The sequence below is a fragment of the Antechinus flavipes genome, chromosome 4, assembly GCF_016432865.1.
Source record: "Antechinus flavipes isolate AdamAnt ecotype Samford, QLD, Australia chromosome 4, AdamAnt_v2, whole genome shotgun sequence".
NCBI lineage: Eukaryota > Metazoa > Chordata > Mammalia > Dasyuromorphia > Dasyuridae > Antechinus > Antechinus flavipes.
Genome location: NC_067401.1, coordinates 350,524,417 through 350,543,933, shown reverse-complemented (window position 1 = coordinate 350,543,933; position 19,517 = coordinate 350,524,417). Strand labels below are relative to the sequence as shown.

The 19,517-nt window shown below is 35.8% G+C and overlaps 1 protein-coding gene across 1 annotated transcript in view; it reads left to right on the top strand.

Moving 5' to 3' along the window:
* LOC127562390 (solute carrier family 22 member 2-like) overlaps positions 1-17,534 on the top strand; it is a 39,581-nt gene extending 22,047 nt beyond the window's left edge. Inside the window, exons 5-11 of the mRNA XM_051998053.1 lie at positions 108-222; positions 4,105-4,211; positions 9,437-9,651; positions 11,418-11,526; positions 12,107-12,219; positions 14,629-14,728; positions 16,734-17,534. Of these exons, the coding sequence (XP_051854013.1) occupies positions 108-222; positions 4,105-4,211; positions 9,437-9,651; positions 11,418-11,526; positions 12,107-12,219; positions 14,629-14,728; positions 16,734-16,800 (826 nt within the window). The 3' untranslated portion in view covers positions 16,801-17,534. The remainder of the gene's footprint in view (positions 1-107; positions 223-4,104; positions 4,212-9,436; positions 9,652-11,417; positions 11,527-12,106; positions 12,220-14,628; positions 14,729-16,733) is intronic.
* The last annotated feature ends 1,983 nt before the right edge of the window (positions 17,535-19,517 follow it).

Sequence of the window (19,517 nt, the reverse complement as noted above, 5' to 3'; positions counted from 1 at the left end):
ATGATCCAAGCCATATTAATTGTTTAATTTATTAAGCAATATTCTGATTATATTAATTATTTTGTTTTCTACCTAATAATTCTTTTTTTTTTAATACTCTCTTGCAGGTGCCTTCCAGAATCTCCAAGATGGTTGATTTCTCAAAATAAAAATGCAAAGGCCATGAAAATTATTAAGCACATTGCAAGAAAAAATCAGAAATCTCTGCCAACCTCTCTTCAGGTAGTTTCTGTATCTTACCTAGAGAAAAGTGGAAAAGGAGATGGGAGGCAATAGTTATCATTTGGGCCCATAGCAGTTATAAGCCAGGAGGTATGGAATCATAAAAGTCTTATTATTCAATCCTATTGTATAAATGGAGCAACAGAGGGAATGTATCCCCCAGCCAAGGTCCCTCAGCACATTAATTAATTCCCAGATGGCTCCAGAGGACAAAGTGAGGCAGGTGATTTTGCACAGCCCTTCCTCACTTAAATCCAACTCACTTGCATATCATGACATCACCTCCCTGAAGTCATGGTCCTCTTTCAAAATGAAGGTCAAGCAAGATGCTAAGCATTAGGGGAACACACACACACACGCACACACACACACACAAAGACAAAAACATGGAACCTATTATCCAGGCACTTGTCTCTCTGGTGCTTTGTCCAGTGTCTGGCATATAGTAGGTGCTTAATAAGTGCTTACTAACTGATCTATATACTAATAGCAGAAACACATATAAATAATTATGCACAAATGTACATCTAGTGTAAAAGGAAAGTAATGTCAGAGGTTGCTAGATGGCAAAAAAGATAGAGCCCCTGGAGTCAGCAGACCTGAGTTCAAAATTGAATTTGAATACTTACTAGCTGTTTGGGCAAGTCACTTAACCCTCAAAAAAAAAAAAAGTCATATCAGAAGGAAGGCATTGAAAACAAGGGGAGCCAGTAAAAGCAACCCTGACCTCAACCCTCACAGAAAGGATGATTTGAATTGAATATTAAAGGAAAGAGGGAAACTAGGAGGTGAAAGGAAGGAGGAAACATTGTTGGCATGGAGATTTAGCACTACAGAAGCAATCTGGAGATTGAAAATTCTATGTGAGGAAAAGCAAAAAGACCCGTGTTTTTATATTAGGAAGTTCCTGGAGTAAGAGTAAAGCATATAATGATAGAAAGAGTTGTGAAGTGTTATGAATGTCAAACACAGGATTCTTTATAAGATTGTGGAGATAATAGAGAGCTACTACTGGAGTTTATTGAGAGAGGAATGAGGAGGAATATGATCATAGCTATACAATAGGGAAATAATTATAATAATATTTATATCTAATACATTATTATGTTATAATAATTATTATAAGTAGAGCATATGATATTATACTAGTGAATTTATGTAGTGCTTTATGCTTTGTAAGTGCTTTACAAATATTTTCTCACTTTATTTCCATAAAAACTGGAGAAGTAGATGCTGTTACTTTCCCATTTTAAATATAAGGAAAATGAGGCAAATGGATTTTAAATGACTATGGGTCATGTAACTAGTAAATGTTTGAGACAGGATTCAACCTAAATCTTACTAACGCTAGGACTAGTACTCTGTCCACCACAACACCTTCTTGCCATCTGAAAATCATTTTGTCAACTGAATAGTCAATAGATTTCAATGGAGGCAGATTTGAGAGACTTGAGATAGAGGGAATAATTTAAAAGCTATTGCAATAGTCAAGGACAGAGGTGATGAAAAGCTCTTCTTACTAGATGGGAAACTCTGGGCTAGTTACTTAACTTGTCTGCCTCAGTTTCCTCAATGGTAAAATGGTGACAATAATAGCACCTACTTCCCAGGATTATTGTGAGGATCAGATGAGATAACATTTATAAAGTACTTAGCATGGTGTATATATTCTGCATTTCTTGGCCCTCTTAAACAGAATTACACAAAGGATCTGTGATTCTATTAGTATGAAGCCATTTGTAAGTTAGTAGAAAAGTCTTAAGGAATGACTGAGGCACAAAGAAACTGACATTAGTGACTCTCTGTGGGTCACATAGTCAGTCCATGTCAGAGGCAGAATTCAATCCCTGCTCTTTCTGACTCCAAACCAGAGTTTGCTGCATTTTTTAAATGGAGAATACTGAAGGACCAGTGTTATTAATACAAATGATTATTACTAATAATAATATTTATGTGATGTGTTATAAGGTTTACAAAGCTCTTTACAAATATCATTTCATTCTATTCTCACAACCACCCAGGGAAGTAGGTGCTATTTGTTTTTACAAATGAGGAAACTGAGCCAAGAAAAGATTAGTGCAGACCTAGGGCCACACAATCATTCCTTCAGAGTTTGGATTTGAACTCATGTCCGTTGTTCTATCTATCTAGTTGCCATATATGTTTATGAGTTTAAGGGATTCATCAAAAACATCAATTTTTTTTATATAAGAATACAGGGGAAAAAAATTTAAATAAATGAAAATAATAATAAAATAATACAGGAATACACTCATAGCCAATAGTGTTCTATTTTGCTCCCAAATCAAATGGTTTCATCTTCATCAGTCTTGCCTCATCAGATATAAAGCTATTGTCTCCTTGCTCCTATCAGCCAATTCACCTGTTACAATCAACCCTCCTGCCCTCTATCCACCATCACAGCATTATGGATTAGAAGAGAAAAAATCCTTGGAAAGTCTTTCCAATATGTGTCCAAGTGTCAAGCATCTGAAGCCAGATTTGAATTCAGGTTCCTGATCCACTGTGTCAACTAACTGTCCGCTTCCAACATTTTATAAAGGAAGAACACTGAAGCCCATTTCTAAGATCTCTCAGACTGTGAGAGAGCTGAAATTGGACCCCAAGTCCTCTGACTTCAGAAGCATTGTTTTTTACATTCATTCTTTCACTCTAAGCCCTTTCTCCCTATCTACCTCTGATCTTCATTTTAATCTTGTCTGACGCTCCATGACTCCATCTGGATTTTCTTGACAAAGACACTGAAAATGATTTGCCATCTCTTTCTCCAGTTCATTTTACAGATGAGGGACCAAGGTAAATTAGGTTAAATGGCTTGCCCAGAGTCACACAACTAGTAAGTATCTGAGTCTGGATTTTAACTCATGATTCCCTGACTCTGGGCCCAATACTCTATCCTAGATGCCTCAGCTAGTCTGCTGTGGATTAAAAACCAAACAACAAAACCAACCAAAGATTATTTTATTCTAAGATAAAAATAGACTTTGTATGAAAAACCAAACAGCACTTCTCAACAGCACTCAAGCTTTAGAGCATAGGTTTGTGGCAACAATTTTAGTGGCCTTTTTGTCTTGTCTCTGGGTTCTTGGTTACGATGCATAACCAACAATGTGATTTCATGGCCAAAGTTAATTTGGAATCATAGAATCATGAGCATTCAAGTTTGAAAATTTGCTCAGGTTCTTCTTACTTATGTCACTGTGGTTAAGTCATCTGAACTCTCTGGTCCTCAGTTTACTTATCTGTAAAATAGAGATGATAATATTCATACCATTTTCCCCTAAAGAGCCATAAGAAAAGTATTTGGTGAAACTTAAAACTTTATGTGGAGTTGTAATTCCTATTTATGTGACTTCCAGAGAGGTGTGATAGTACATTCCAATCCACTAAATACTCACAAACAAAAACAAAAAACTGCCTCTGCTCTCAAAGATTCAATAGTCTAATGAGACAATATGCAAGCAACTATGTACAAACAGTGCAAGTAAATGAGGCAGTGGACAAAGCTCGAGCTTGGAATCTTACCTGAGTTCAAATCCCATGTCAGACACTACTTCATTCTGTGGCCCTGGGAAAGTCACCTCATCCTATTTGCCTCAGTTTCCTCATCTGGAAAATGTCTTGGAGAAGAAATGGCAAACTACTCTAGTATCTTTGCCAAAAAACAATCAAAAACAAATGGGATAGTGAAGAATTGGACACAAGTTAAAACAAGCGTAACAACAACTAAAGAGAAATTTTTCTATCCATATTCCTCATTTTCTTCACTAAGGTCATAACACAATTTTTTCATATTATTTAGGAACACTAACATCATGCATTAACCATTATGTCATTTTCACTTATTCTTTTTATTCTCAGAGCCTTAAACCTGATGAGGAAGCCAGTGAAAAGATGAATCCTTCTTTTCTTGACTTGGTCAGAACACCTCAGATAAGGAAGCATACTTTGATCTTGATGTACAACTGGTAAGAAGGACCAGAAGGCATTAGTCTCATGATTTCAATTTTTGCTGGGTGAGAAAGAGGAGAAAGAGTAGGGGAAGTTGAGCTTGCATTCAGGCAGGGAATTCCTGGTATGATGGTGGCTGTAGTGATAATTGTCCTTCTTTCTAGAAGCGGACCAATTGAATTGAAATTCCGTTCACTGATGCACTTAGCCATTCATCTAGAACTTATTAACTTAGAGAGTTGCTTAGTGGTCTAAGAATTTAAGTGACCAGTTATGTGGCTAGTAGTTATCAGAAAGAGGACTTTAACCCATATATTCCTGAGTCTAAGACCAGCCCTTCCCTACCCCTTATCTTTCATTATTCATGCAGAAAAAAACGTTATCCAGATGAATCCCAGTTTTCCACACCAGTTGAGGGGATCCATAGCATAGACAACTCAAAGATTAATCAATGGCTTTAAATGCAACTGTACATTTCATTTACATTACCTCATTACATCTGATTATGACCAAATAATATTGAAGTTATTTGCATGCCCAAAGCACAAACCAAATAATGATTATTTGCACATTCTTTCCCCCTTTAGAATACATGCTCATTGAAGATCGGACTGTTTTTTTGCTTTACTTTGTATTCCTAGCAATTAGAAGGTGTCTGGGACAAAAACAAAACAAAACAAAACAAAAAACAAAAAAACCTAACAATAGAAAGAAGTGCAAAGATTTTTTAAAATAATTTACCATAATTTTTCCTATTTGTGCAAATACACTTTAGATACAAATAATTACAAACAGATATTATGTTTCTTTTGAAAAACAAATTTTTATTTTACAATTTCTATTTTCTTTACCTTATGGATTAAAAGAAAAATGCATCAATTGCTACAGCTTGGTCCTTCAAGGTATTCTTAAAATTGGATTATGCTTATTAATCAAGTGATTTATTGATGGCAGGATCAGGTTGTCCAAAAGGGCATAGGTAGCAAGGAAAAAGGCATTGTGAGACTAAAATATGTGTATATATTTTCATGGGTGATCAAGTGGTTAAGATCAAGTCCTGACTCCATTTTCTATTTCCAATATTTTAAAATTAAATAGTTTTTATTTGTTCATTCATATTCTGTAAGGCAGCAGTTCCCAAAGTGTGGTCCAGAGAATCCTGGTGGTCTCTGAAACCTTTTCAGAGAGTCTACAAATTCAAAAATTAGTTTTTATAATATAATGTACATAGAGGAAAACTCTTCGAACAATTCTGCAACAATTGTTAATATTATAAAGATAATGAGAACAAAAGTTTGAGAACCACTGCTGTAAAGAGCAACATAGAATTCCCAAGTCACTACACAAAGAAAGCCCAAGGAAATTTATTTATTTGCAAGTCAATTGAGATTAAGTAACTTTCCCAGGGTCACACAACAAGTAAGTGTTAAATATCTGAATCAAGTCCTCCTGATTACAGATCTGATGCTCTCTATCCACTGCAATATTTAGCTGCCCCAGGAAATTAAAAAAAAAAAAAAAACCCACTGGCAGAATAAGATGAACAATAACTGGTCCCTCTCTCTGGTCCTTTGTCTCTCTTACCCTTTGATTAATTTACTAAATTAAATTTAATTAATTCTCAAAATTCACCAATAAAACTGAAGGTCATGAGAATTTAGTTTTAATTTTTTTCTGGGACTTTGATAACAGAAGATTTCTAGATTATTTCTTCCTTCCATTTTCTAACAATTATGACAGTTTTTACTATTTTACACTAAACTATTTTAGCCTAAATATTTTGAAAATATAATCTGTAATATTTGTGATAATCTAGACCAAAAAGATGAGTTTATGTTAATCTGTGGTTAATAGGATGCATATTGTTAATAGAAGGAAATTACAAACATAGGCCACAACCATTGCTGGCTTACTAAAATTCCTATTTGATAGACTTAGAAATTAATTGGTAGAATTAGAAAAATTTTCTGGTTGATCATAATCACAGAACCAGAGAATGCTAGGCTCAAAGGGACCATGAAGGTCATAGAGTCCAGCTGTGCACAAAAGGGAAATTGCAGAGAAGCCAGTAAGGAGAAGAAAAGGAAGAGGAAGAAAGAAGAGAAGGCAGAAGGCTCTGTGTGTGTGTGTGTGTGTGTGTGTGTGTGTGTATAAAGGGATAATTTCTCAGCCTCTTAGCAGTCTGAAATGGACTTTTTCTGTGTCTTGTGACACTGCTGTTGGTTTTCAGGATAGTCACATGAGAGATAATTCATGTTTAATCTTCCTTTGAAAAAGGAAAAACTTGTGGGGATGGGTTTAAGCATATATAGTTTTTAAGCACATGCAGTTATCCCTTCCATGTCACAATTTTGCCGATTGCAGTTGCACTTTATCACAGGTCAGCATAAGAAATTAAATGGAATTTGGGGGAGCTTTATGGAAGTGGTGGATGACATGCAAAGGCCAACAGAGGACATAGAGTCTATTACCAAATACTTCACCCAAATTTTATAATAGCAAGCTGTAAATGCCCCATAAAAGAAAAAGAAAAAATTCCAATTTTTTTCTCTGGTATGAAAAGAAGGTCAAAAAAATTTTACACAGATTTTCCAGATCACAGAGGCACTGTGTCCCTACCCCACCATAAAGTAGAAGGAATAACAGTACTATAAACTTTTCAGTGGTAGGATAGTAGTTCTAGATCTGTGGTTTTACTGGTAAAGGAAATTTCACCCTACTAAATGCACATCGACAACTCTTTTGTAGGCATACAATTGTTATTATTATCTAAGGATTTCCCAATGATAAAATGATATAGAGGATCAATAATAAAGTGATAGACGAAAGTGACATGATCAGCTCAACTTTTAGAGTAACTCTTTTTCTTTTTGTTGCCTTTTTTTTGGATCATTTTGTGATTCACTGAAAAATCCAAAAACTATGTAGAGGAAAGCAAAAAGTCATATATTTAGTTTTTTTATTGAAGCTTTTTATTTTCAAAACATATGCGAGGATACTTTTTCAACACTGACCCTTGCAAAACCTTGTGTTCTAATTTTTCACCTCCCTTCCCCCCATCCTCTACCCTAGATGACAAGTAATCCAATGTAGTCACACATTTACTTACCAAAGACTTGGCTAGGGCGGGAGCTTCAGTCATTGACTGAAATGGAGTACAGGGGCTTTCTCCAATTTTCACAGATGACTGAGTAGTGCCTCAATTAAGAATGAACTTTGTGCTATATATTTTAATGGCCAACAGGAACTCTTAAACTGATAATCTGGAATTTTAAGAAAGAATATCCATACAGAATCATGGTTACATGGGCACATTTCATTAGGGTGTATATCCAGGGAATTTTTAAAAAGTGAATTTTAATAGAATATTCAATCACAAAAGGACTTTAATTTTTTTTTTGTTCATTGAACTAAAGAAGTTTAAAATTATTTTTTTTCAAATTTGAAATTTTCTTTTGAAATACAAATTTACATTTTTTGGACATATCAGGATATATCTGGTCATGTCTAGCACCCCACATATCCAGGAGGAGTAGGCTTGTTTTTATTTGATTCTGTGGACTCTCTCCCTCAACCCTACCCCAGCAGGTAGGTGGCACAGTGGATAGAGAGCATAACCCAGATAAGACCACCCTAATTTCCCCACATTAGATGCCTCACTCCCTCCAGGACCCCCAGAAGACTGCCCTGTGTCCATCATCCTCCCTGATCACCCAAGCACTATGTGAGTATCTCCCCTTCAATAAAGCTTGCTTGCAGTACTTTTTCTTTGTTTTCTCATGCACCAGAGGTTTGTCTGACATTCCTCCTTTACAGGTAGCAGTACTTCTCTCAGAAGTATGAATTGTAGTCCAAAGCTGTGAACAGCAATTCAGGAACCACAGCTAATTTCCAAGTCTGTTACTTTGGGAATTGAAAGAGCAAGGACCGAATCATTGACTAATCTAATTTTTCACTTGTGTCTGACTTTCTATGACTCTATTTGAGCTTTTCTTGGCAAAGATACTAGAATGGTTTGTCATTTGCTTCTCCAGCTCATTTTACAGATGAGGAAACTAAGGCAAACAGTCACTAGTATCTGAAGCCAAATTTGAATTCACGAATTCAGGAGTCTTCCTGATTCCAATCTTGGAGTTCTACCCATTGTACTACCTCTGAGTACAGTGCTAAATAAAGCACCTCTAAATATCAGGACCCTTTCCTTATCCCAACCCCAAACTCCAAGGGATCTTGGGATCCCTTATCCCAAGAGCCCCCCAGGGCTCTGCCCCAAATCCCATGTCCCCTCCTGACAACAACCTAGGTAACATAAAGGAAACTGTCCTTCCCCTGTACAAGACTTCACTATTCCAAATCTGCCCAAGTCTGCTTTAAGACAGTAGGCCATTGCTTAAGACCTCTGTTAAAATGGGAAATGTGAAAGTTTTGGAATCAGAGAATTTGGCTTTGAGTCACAGCTTTACTACTTCTTAGCTATGGGTGAATAGCTTCAGTTCCCTAGGTCTTCCTTATAAATTGCGGGGGTCATATTACATGATCCCCAAAGTGTCTTCCAATTATGTTCCTTTAATTCTAAAAATCGTTTGAGGTATTGAGCTTAGAAAACAGCTTTGCTAAAAAAAAAAAAAAAAAAAAAAAAAAGGGTTTGTTGTTAGTTTTGCTACTTACTTCTCTGATTCATTTTACAGATAAGCAAGTAATTTACCCAGGCACTAAGTATCTGAGACCAGATTTGAACTCAGGAAAATAAGAATTCCTCACTCGAAGTCTAGTGCTTTATCCATTGTGCCACCTAAGTGCCCAAAGTTATTGTTATTATGACAAAATTTATTACCCCCAAATACAAAAGACACTTGTTTTAAGCACTTATCATGGGACTGGGGGAAGATAAAGCTAGACTTTCCTTCTCTACCATATATAGAGATATAGATATAGATATATATTGATATATATATATAAATTTTTTCAGTGAAAAAGGGTATTATAATTTTAAAAAACCCGATACAGAATTTGGAATTAGTATAGATTTGAAGACTAAATATTATGATAGAGACACAGTTTTTTCCTATCATTGTTCTATGTTGCCCCTTAAATTATTCCTTGCTTAAATGTGACAATGTGACATTGAGTGAAGACTTTTTTTCTTTGTTTTTCCTAGACCATCAGGAGATAATGAAGAGATAATCTTCAGTTAACTTATTAAAAAGAGTTTAACCTAATTCTGATTCTTTTCTTTACTAAGGTTCACAAGTTCTGTGCTTTATCAGGGCCTCATCATGCACATGGGACTTGCTGGTGGGAATATCTATTTGGATTTCTTCTATTCAGCTCTGGTTGAGTTCCCAGCTGCTTTCATCATTATCTTCACAATTGATCGTATTGGTCGGCGCTACCCTTGGGCTGCATCAAATATGGTGGCTGGAGCAGCCTGCCTCATCTCAGCTTTTCTTCCTAATGGTGAATTTGAGAGACATTTTTTTAGTTTGCCAAGAAGGCCATTATATTCAGTTCTTTGAACTCTGACACAATGCAGATGTTTTAAACATTGGGGGGAAAACAGTGTTTATTAATAATGAGCATGATGATGACAATGAAGAAAATAATGAAAAATATTAGAATGAAGTAATAAAACTGTGGTGTGTATAATATAAATTAAGAATTAGACTTGTTCAGTTGTTTTTCAGTCATGTCTGATTCTTTGTGACCCCATTTGAGGTTTCCTTGGCAAAGATACCAGAGTGGTTTGCTATTTCCTTCTCCAGCTTAATGATGGATCCCAACCTTTATGGAACTTACAGTGTGAATTTCCAATTAATCTGATAACCTTATAGGATGGTAGCTTTTCTTAGGAATTTTTAAAAGTACTTCCCTATCTGGGGGACTTACTGGAACTTCTTCAGATGAGGAAACAGAAGTAAAATGAGTAAAGTGACTTGCCCTGGTAACACAACTTGCAGGTGTCTGAGATCAGATTGAACTCATGAAGATAAATCTTCCTGATTCCAAGCCCAGTGCTCCATCAACTACACCATGTAGCATCCCTTTCAGAGTAAGAATATATCAGAAACCCTAGATTCTTATAATCAGCAGGAGTAAGCAATGTTAAGAGATTAAGAAGATACAAACAGTTAAAGCAGTGTAGATTTAGAATTGGAAAGGATCTTAGAGGTCTTCTCATTCATTCCCTTATTTAATCTGAGGCTCACAATTGAGTTGTTTGCTCAAGATCACATAGGTAGTAAATGATAGATACCTGACTTAAACTCAAGACTTCTAATGGTAAATTCGATTTTCTTTATATACTTCCTCAAAGAAGATAAATTTGCTGAAAAACCATTAATCAACCATTCCCTTACCCTTTTGTAGTTTACATTTTGTAGAATATTAAAGCGCTGAGTTCAAGAAAATGAAAGGTGGGGGCAGCTGGATGATTAAATGGATAGATCACCCAAACTGGAGTCAGGAAGACTTCAGTCCAAATCCAATCTCCAACACTTATAGCTGTGTGACTCTGGCTAAGTCACTTAACCCCAATTGACTCACACACAAAAAATGGAAGAAAGAAAAAAGAAAAGAAAATGAAAGGCCATTTGAACAATATGCAATTTTATTGACCTATTTCAAGTAGTCACTACCTATCCAAAATTTTTCTAAATGTGTGTATGAGCAATACAAAGGTGTGGCTCTCCCCATAATTTGCCTTCTTCCCAAGAGTCTGAGTCAGTTCATTCTGGGGACAGCTTTTGGTGCCAAGGATCAGTTGAGACATACCAATTTATTGCTGAGCCATCAAAGTGTCAGTAAGTCCTCTAGATAAGGAAGTGCTTTTAAAAATTCCTAAGAAAAAAGAAGTTCCTAAGAAAAGCTACCATGATATAAAGTTATTAGATTAATAGGAATTCATATATTGACTAGATTGTAAAGGTTGAAATCTGTGTTAATAGAAGTTCGTTATCTACTCTGGAATTAGCATTGCTTTAGTTCTCCATACATAGAAGGTACTTATTAATATTTGTTGATTTGGATTAAATTAAAACAAAATGGAATTGAGAATTTTCTGAAAGCCTGTTATTTAGAAAAATTAACATTACTCTAAACCTGATTCCAGAAATATAGACAATCTTGTCATTATAGATGGCATCTATAAGATTATATGATATCCTGATGGTAAGCTTAAGTATTTTTCTCATTCCAATCCATATATTGAAATCTTTTTCCTCTAGATCTAATGTGGTTAAAAGTTACAGTTGCATGCCTGGGTAGAATGGGGATTACGATGGCCTATGAAATGGTTTGCCTGGTCAATGCTGAATTGTATCCCACATTTATCAGGTAAGTGAAATTTGTTCAGCATGAAGAATGTAGTTGAAATGACCAGAAATGTTTGCTAATTGATGCAATGGCCACCGCAGAAAAACAGCACAGACCTTGTTTTTGAGGATGTGGCAGAGGTCATAGGGAGCAAAGTGTCCTAAGATCAACCCTTGTACAGCTTACAAATACAAATTGTGGGTAAAATACAAAGAATGTGTAGGGAAAATCAAGAGTATTTGGGATAAGACTTCAAAATCCTCAGAAAGGCCAAATTACAAAAGGGAAGATCAGCTTAAAGAGCTAATGAACTGAAAAATCCTGTAGATCAGAGACCTCCCAGAATTAAGTTTGCTTAAGCATTTCAGCCTTCATTGAAAAAGGAAAATGAGTTCTCCCTTGAAATTCTGAGTAAAAATTATCATATAAGATGAGAGGTAAACCAATCATTCATTCATTTTCCTTAAGTTTTGAAAAATTTTTATCAGTTGCCTAAAGTGAAGAAGTCTTAGGGACCCAAGAAAAATCTGAGGTGTTTTCAGATGTAGTTTGAGGATTTTGAGCTACCATATTTTACTCTATTAAACATTTCTATTTTTAGGAATCTGGGCGTAATGGTCTGCTCTTCAATGTGTGATATTGGTGGAATTGTGACACCGTTCCTTGTCTACAGGTTGACTGATATCTGGCATGAACTCCCCCTAGTGGTTTTTGGTAAGACTTAAATCTTGTCCTTTGCAGAATGGGAAAAAAAATTGTCCAAAATGTATTTTCTAAATACCTTGTTTATTCCACCAGAGAATAAGGACTATACAATTATCTCCTAATAGTGAAGAAATGGGGAAAACAAGAATGATATCTATAAATGACCTCGAAATTTTATTTTTGTCAATAGTTTCATCTTCTTTCCTTACCAATCATTTCATCAGAACTGCTAACAGATAGCAACAGGCAAATTGTCTTCCTCCTTACGCTCTAAAATCCAGCAAAAGTGGCTCACTTAATGTTTCTTATACATGATATTATATCTCCCACCTCTGGACTTTCGGATTAACTGTTCACCATGCTTAAAATACTAAGAGCTTCATTTTCTTTGCCTTTTGGAAATTCTATTGTCTTTATTGCTTGTAATGCAAAATGAACATAATGTAATTTGAGAGAAACAAGAACAAAATGGGTAAGTGTAAAAAAAAAAAAGGTATTATAATTAAAAGAACCAGGTACAGAATTTGGAATTAGTATATATTTGAAGACTAAATATTATGATAGAGACACAGTTTTTTCCTATCATTGTTCTATGTTGCCCTTTAAATTATTCCTTGCTTAAAACCATTTAGAATGGTACTATCTTCTGATTCCTCTGGATCTTCGTGCAGATCATGTCCACTTATTAGAGGTGTTCCCAAGGATCTATTCTGGATCTTCTTTCTCTTCTCTCTCCATACTGTGTCACATGGGGATCTCATCAACCCCTGTTCAGTTATCATCTCCAAGCAGATCATTTTCAGATCTATTTTTCCAGACTCCACGCTCTCTCCTGATTTCCAGTCTCACATTACAATTACCTATTAGATATTTTGAACTGAATGTCACATAGACATCTTAATCCCAACATGTCTAAAATGGAACTTTATTTTCTTTCCCCCTCAAAAACTATCCCCTCTTCATTACTTCCTTATTATTGTTAAAGGAGTCATCAATCTCCTAGTCATTCAAGCTTGCAAACTGAATGTCAGCTTTGACTCGTCACTTTTCCATATCAGTGAGTCAACATTTATTTCAACAATTACTATTAAGCAGACATTGTAATAAGTACTGTTGTGCAATATGAAAAAGTAATGCAAATATGAAAAAATTAGTCTCTATCGTTAAGTAACTGGGAGAAGACAATAACAAGAGAAAATTAGGAAATTGAAGGGGGAGATACTCGGCTTGGGGATACAACAGAGAATTCCAAAAGAGTGAAAGTAGGTGGGAAATGAAGAAATGACTGATTTAGGCAATTTCCTTAAATGGAGCTTTGGGGTGAAGCTCTCTACTCTGTCCAATAGAGGGGTCCCAAGGGCAAAGGATACGAATAACGTGTGAGCCCAGCTGTACTTCAAGAACATTTCTATCTTCCTTTCTTTCCTCTGACACTACCCTCACCATAGTATAGGCTCCATCACCTTCCATATAGACTATTGTAATAGTCTTCTGGTTGATCTTCTTGTCCCACATCTCTTCCTATTCTAGTCCACCCTTCACTCAACTTCCACAATGATCTACCTAAAGCAAAGGCTTGAGCCTGTAGCCTGCCTTCCCCTGCCCATTTCAGTCAACTCCATTGGCTTTCTATTAGCTCCAGAATCAAATATAATCTCTTTGTCTAGCTTTTAAATCTCTCCACCACCTGACCTATTCCTACCTTTCCAATCTTCTTCTAGGACATTGTTTATTTTTTTTCTGTTCCTTGTACAAACCATTCCATTTCCTAATTTTCTTCTCATTGGCTCTACCTGATGTCTGACTGCCCTTTGCCCTAGACTCTACCTCCTGGCTTTATTTAAGCCTCAGCTAAAATCCCACCTTTTCAAAAAGGCTTCTAGTCCTTCTCAAGGCTAATGCTGTGCCTTTGAGATTATCTCTGTATGTGTCTTGTATAGATATAGTTATCTGTATGTTGTCTCCTTCCATTAGAACATGAGCTCCATAAAATCACAGACTGTTTTTACCTTAATATCCTCAGCTTTTAGCACAGTACTGGACAATTAGTATATGTTTGATATATGTTGTTGACTTGTTTACTTAACAATTCATCATTTTTGCCACCAGTGATTTACTAACATCAAAATTTCTCAATAATATGGACTGACTTGACTGGTTAAGGTTGACCTTTAATTCAGTTTTCAAGAGTTTCTTTTTCCTGTAAGGAATTTTTTATTGTGCATAGTTTTAGTATCAGTATCATATTTATGAAGGAAAATAGAGTAACTAGTGGTTGTAAAAGAATCTGTAAATAGTGTGGGACAATGGTTTTAAAAAAACCAAGTTAGCTCTAATTATAGAATACCACATTCTTTAGTCCTTAATGGGCCTGCACATGTGTAGCTTGAATTCTGACTGTGTATGTTTAACTTGTAGCTGTGATTGGTTTAATCGCTGGAGTGTTGGTAATGATGCTACCTGAGACCAAAGGGATGGCCTTACCTGAAACCATTGAAGAAGTTGAAAATATGCAGAGGTAATGTGCCAAGTCTCCTAAGGAAAAGGGAAACCTGATTCCAACATTGTTAGCAAGTATCTCAGTGGAATGTGCCTCAGACATTTCTATTGTTTGTCTTTGGTCCAAGTGTACCAGGTTAACTCCAAGAATGTGAGGCTTTTTCCAGTTTTTAGCTCTTTAAGCCATTTTAAACAGTTTTTTTTTTTTGAAAAGCATAGAATAATCTAAAGCCTGAACTAGAAGAAAAATATCACAAAATCTGAGTTGGTCTTTGAAAGTCACCAACTTTGACCTCCCATACGATTCAGGAATTCCTGATGCTTTGTAAGTCAACTAGCCTCTGCTTAAGCATTTCCATAGTTTTCATAGAAGTTTTCATAACTGAGTTCTCAAAAGAAAAAAATAGTCATTTAGGCCTCAATAGATAGATATTATTTTGAATTTGAAATTTTTTTTAATTCCAAGGAAGTTTCCTTCACCCCTCTGATCAATTTTTCTTATATTAATTATCTGTATTTCTCTTTTTAAATTTAAATTTAATTTTGTTTCTCGTTCATTTGCTATCCAATGCAGAGATATTATTGATAAAAAATGTGAGCCCAAACCATGGTCATTGCTGGCCTGAACCAGTCCCTGAAATCTAAATCAACCAACTAAAAAAAATTTAATAGGGAATAAACTATGCCAAAAGATAGTTATTTCTTATACAGGGTCAAAAATTGTGCTCAATGTAATGGCTTGCTCTCACTGAAGCAGATGATCATGAAACTGATTCCACATAAGTTGACACAGAAGTTTTCTAAGATTTAAAGAAGAATCAGCGCAACTGTGGGAAGTGGGAGAATCTAGACCTTTGATTTCATCAATGTGGGGTTCTCCCAATGTGGAGACTCCTTCTATCTATGCAGCTAATGAGTTTATTTGTAATTTATAGTCTTAGAAAGTCACCTGGGGGAATTAGTTAGGGTGTGTCAGAGACAAATTTGAACCCTGGAATTCCTGACTCTGAGACCAGTCATGCTAACTCAAACACAAAAGGCTTCATAGGAGGCTGCATGATGTAGCAGGAAACATGCTAGATTGAAAGACAAAGGATGTGGCTTCATATTATAGCTTTGACACTTATTATCTGAATGACCTAAGCTAAATTAGGCTCTATATTTCATTATGCTTAGAAAAGAGCTCCAAACTGGACAATTTCTAAAATATCATTCTAATTTTAGAAATCTAACCAAGTCATAAGCTTTTACTTATCTCTCTTGATGAGAATTTCAGTCAACTGATATTTTTTCTAACACATGATCTGTGAATGATGAATATTTTTAAAGAATCTTTTGTCTATTAGGATGTACATGCCAGTCAAGCAAGCTACTATGATGCACAGATATTAAACCATGTATTTCAATAGCTCCTATTAAATTATACAAAATAACTTTTCCTAAGAAATAATGCTGAAGTTTTTGTTTTATTACATGGAATTTCTACTTCAAAATGAGAACTCACTTATGAAATGAGCATAAAGACAATGGCCAAAATAGAAACACACGGAAATTAGCATGCCCTGTTTCAGGTTTTAAAAAGTTTATCTGAATCGAATTCCTCCCTTTTCAGACTAGAGGGTGGGAGGAAATTAACCATCTCCTTGGGAGATTTTCCTTTGGGTTTTACTTGAAGAACTAGTGACAATAGAACATATCTGTGACCTCAATCTAATCTAACATGAAGTTTATAAACTCTCATCTGTTTCCCTTAGTATGAAAAGGCTGGGTAAGGAGGCTTTGGGTCAATCCTGTAGTCTAGATTAGAAAGGAATAACAAGTGTCCTGTGTTTATTATTCATCAATTTCTTTGAATTTCTCTTTTGAGAATGGCAGTTCAGAATCCATTGTGGAATTCAATCTAACTGTATTCTTATTCTGGATCATTCTCCCTTTTCATTCAGGGTTGTCATAAGGACTTTTCTTTGATCTCTAATCTCCACATTATTTCTTTCTTCCCACTCGATCTTGTTTTGTCTCCACAGACAAAGAAAAAGTAAAGAGAAAATCATTTACCTCCAAGTCCAGAAACCAGAAGTTACACATAACTAAGAAGAAAGGAAATTACTCCCAATTAAGACCTGCCTTTAAGACCCAAAACCTGGAAACTGAATTATTCGCCCAACAAAACTCCATATAATCTTGCTTCCTTTCATACCTCCTAATCTTAGATTTATAGCTTAATAGAATTTGTAATGCTGTTGGTCCTGAGGACCAAGGGCTTAGAGGCAAATCTCTCTGGCTCTCTCCAGGTCCCAGCATTCCCAGGATAATAACCATCACTTTGTATAGGAATTGTTCCATCTTTGTATTTCTTTAATTGACTCCTTTCTCCATGGTTACTGTTACCCAGAAAACAATTAAAGTTATGGGGGGAAGTGGGAAGAAACACAATAGCTTGTAAAAGAAGAGAATATGTTTTCCTGTTTGAAGAAAAATATCACAATCAATGCCTGATTATCCACAATGGCTGAAAATATTTTTGAGTAAGCCCTTCTATTACAATGAATGAGAAAATTTCCAAACACTGTACTTATTTTCTGTGGCATGTTTGAATGCTTACTATGTAGTTAAGAGGAATTCAAAATAACTGTATTGAGGAAGAATTAGTTATTCTCTTTTGTCCTTGGACTGAATTATAATTGAGCAATCCTGTACCAATGCTAACACATGCTTTCTTTAAAGATCTGGAAAAGGTCTGCAACACTTAGTCTGGACTTTCTTAGGATGACATCATTAAAGGTACTCACATAGTAAAGATTTTATTGGCTGCTAGAAACTGCAAAGACACATTTGTGTGTGTGTGTGTGTGTGTGTGTGTGTGTGTGTGTGTTTTCTATACTTTATTGCAAGACTAAAATGAAAATGCCTTTGAGTTTGGTCAAGGCTGAAAACAGTATCGATGCCATTTTGGAATAGAGAACACTGTTGTAGTAAATGTCAGAGCTACATCTCTAAACCAGGACCTCTGGAGCCAATTCTAGTATTCTTTTTTTCTGTATCTCAAAAGATCAAGTTGTTTGTACAAGAGATGGACCGCATAAAAAGTCAGGACTAGTTAAAAGGCTCTTATAGAGCGTCTACTATATATATATATATGTAACAGAGACAGTGTTAAGCATTTTTAAAAAAAAATCATTGTGGAGCAGCTAAGTGGCACAGTGGATCTCTATCCACCAGCCCTGAGTTCAAATCTAGCCTCAGACACTTAACATTTCCTAGCTGTGTGACCTTGGTCAAGTTACTTAACCCCAATTGCCTCAGCAAAAATAATAATTATAATAATAGTAATCATATTTTATCCTCACCACAACCCTTTAAGGTAGACACTGTTATCCATTTTCTTCATCTTTAAATTGAGGGAGATGAACCCCATGGGCTCTCAATAGCTTTTCATTTTGAATTCTATGAACTTATGATCTCATAACTGAGATAGTAAAAAGCAAAAGCAAAAATTGGACATAGAGGAAAATAAATAATAGTTAAATGATTCTCCCATATGTTTGGGCCCCATTTCCCCACAAACATCACCCTCTCAGTGAATTCTACACATATATAAGGTACATGTTTTGCCAGTGTTTAGTATAGGAGTACATATGAAAGGAACATATGTAGACATGACAACTCATGTCTTTGATGCTTCAGGCAAATTAATTTATTCTGCTGGTATTATTATGATATACTTCTATGCCACTTTTCCACTAATTGAGTTCCATGGAGCATAAAGTTGTACAATTTATTTTATTGTATCTTTGACTTCAGTCTGTGTATTTAGCTGGAATGCTATGTCTTCCTCACAGTTGGAAAAGTGGATCTGCCATGCTCTTTTAGTTGAAAATTCTATGTGGTTTCTTTGCTATAATTCTCTTAGAAAAAAACTGAAAACCTAACACAACTTTTCATGGGAACAAAGAGAAAAAAAATTCCACAAATCTTCTGATGGGAGGGAAAAAAAAAAAAAAACACATAGGCACCCCCCCCCCAGGTAGTAATCTGCTTGTTTGTTAGCTAAAAAGGGTGTTAACGCTCTAGGAGAATTCTGTTCCAGGCACCAGTCTCTCAGGATCAGAAAGCAGAGTCACTCCCAGGTAGCTAATGCCCTCAGATTTAATAATATTGTTTAAACTATATTTCCTGGTCAAGAGTTATGTCTCAGTCAGATTCTCTCTCTCTCTCTCTCTCTCTCTTCTCTCTCTCTCTCTCTCTCTCTCTCTCTCTCTCTGTCTCTTTCTGTCTCTCTCTCTCTGTCTCTCTCTCTGACTGTGTGTGTGTGTATGTGTGTGTGTGTGTGTGTGTGTGTCTCCCTCTGTGTGTGTGTCTTTCTCTCTGTCTCTGTCTCTTTCTCTGTGTCTATCTGTCTCCATCTGTTTCTCTCCCTCTCCTCTCCTCTTTCCTTTTCTTCCTTCCTCTCCCCCTTCCTCTTCTTTTCTCAGTCTCTATCTCTCCTAACTACAAATTTCTTAAAGCACCTTCTTAGCACTTAGCAAAATGTGTGTCATCTACTAAGGGAAGCATTGAGACTGGATTTGGAATTTGAATCTGGGCTCAGATTCTGACTCTATTACTTTCTTTCTAAGAAAAGAATTCCCCTTCTTTCCTAAGCTTCAGTTTGCTCATCTAAAGAATGGAAAAGTTGTATACTGCAACATATCTAACATATATAGGACTCTTGCCATCTAGGGGAGGGAGTGGAGGGAGGGAAGGGAAAAATCGGAACAGAAACAAGTGCAAGGGATAATGTTGTAAAAAAAAAAAATTACCCTGGCATG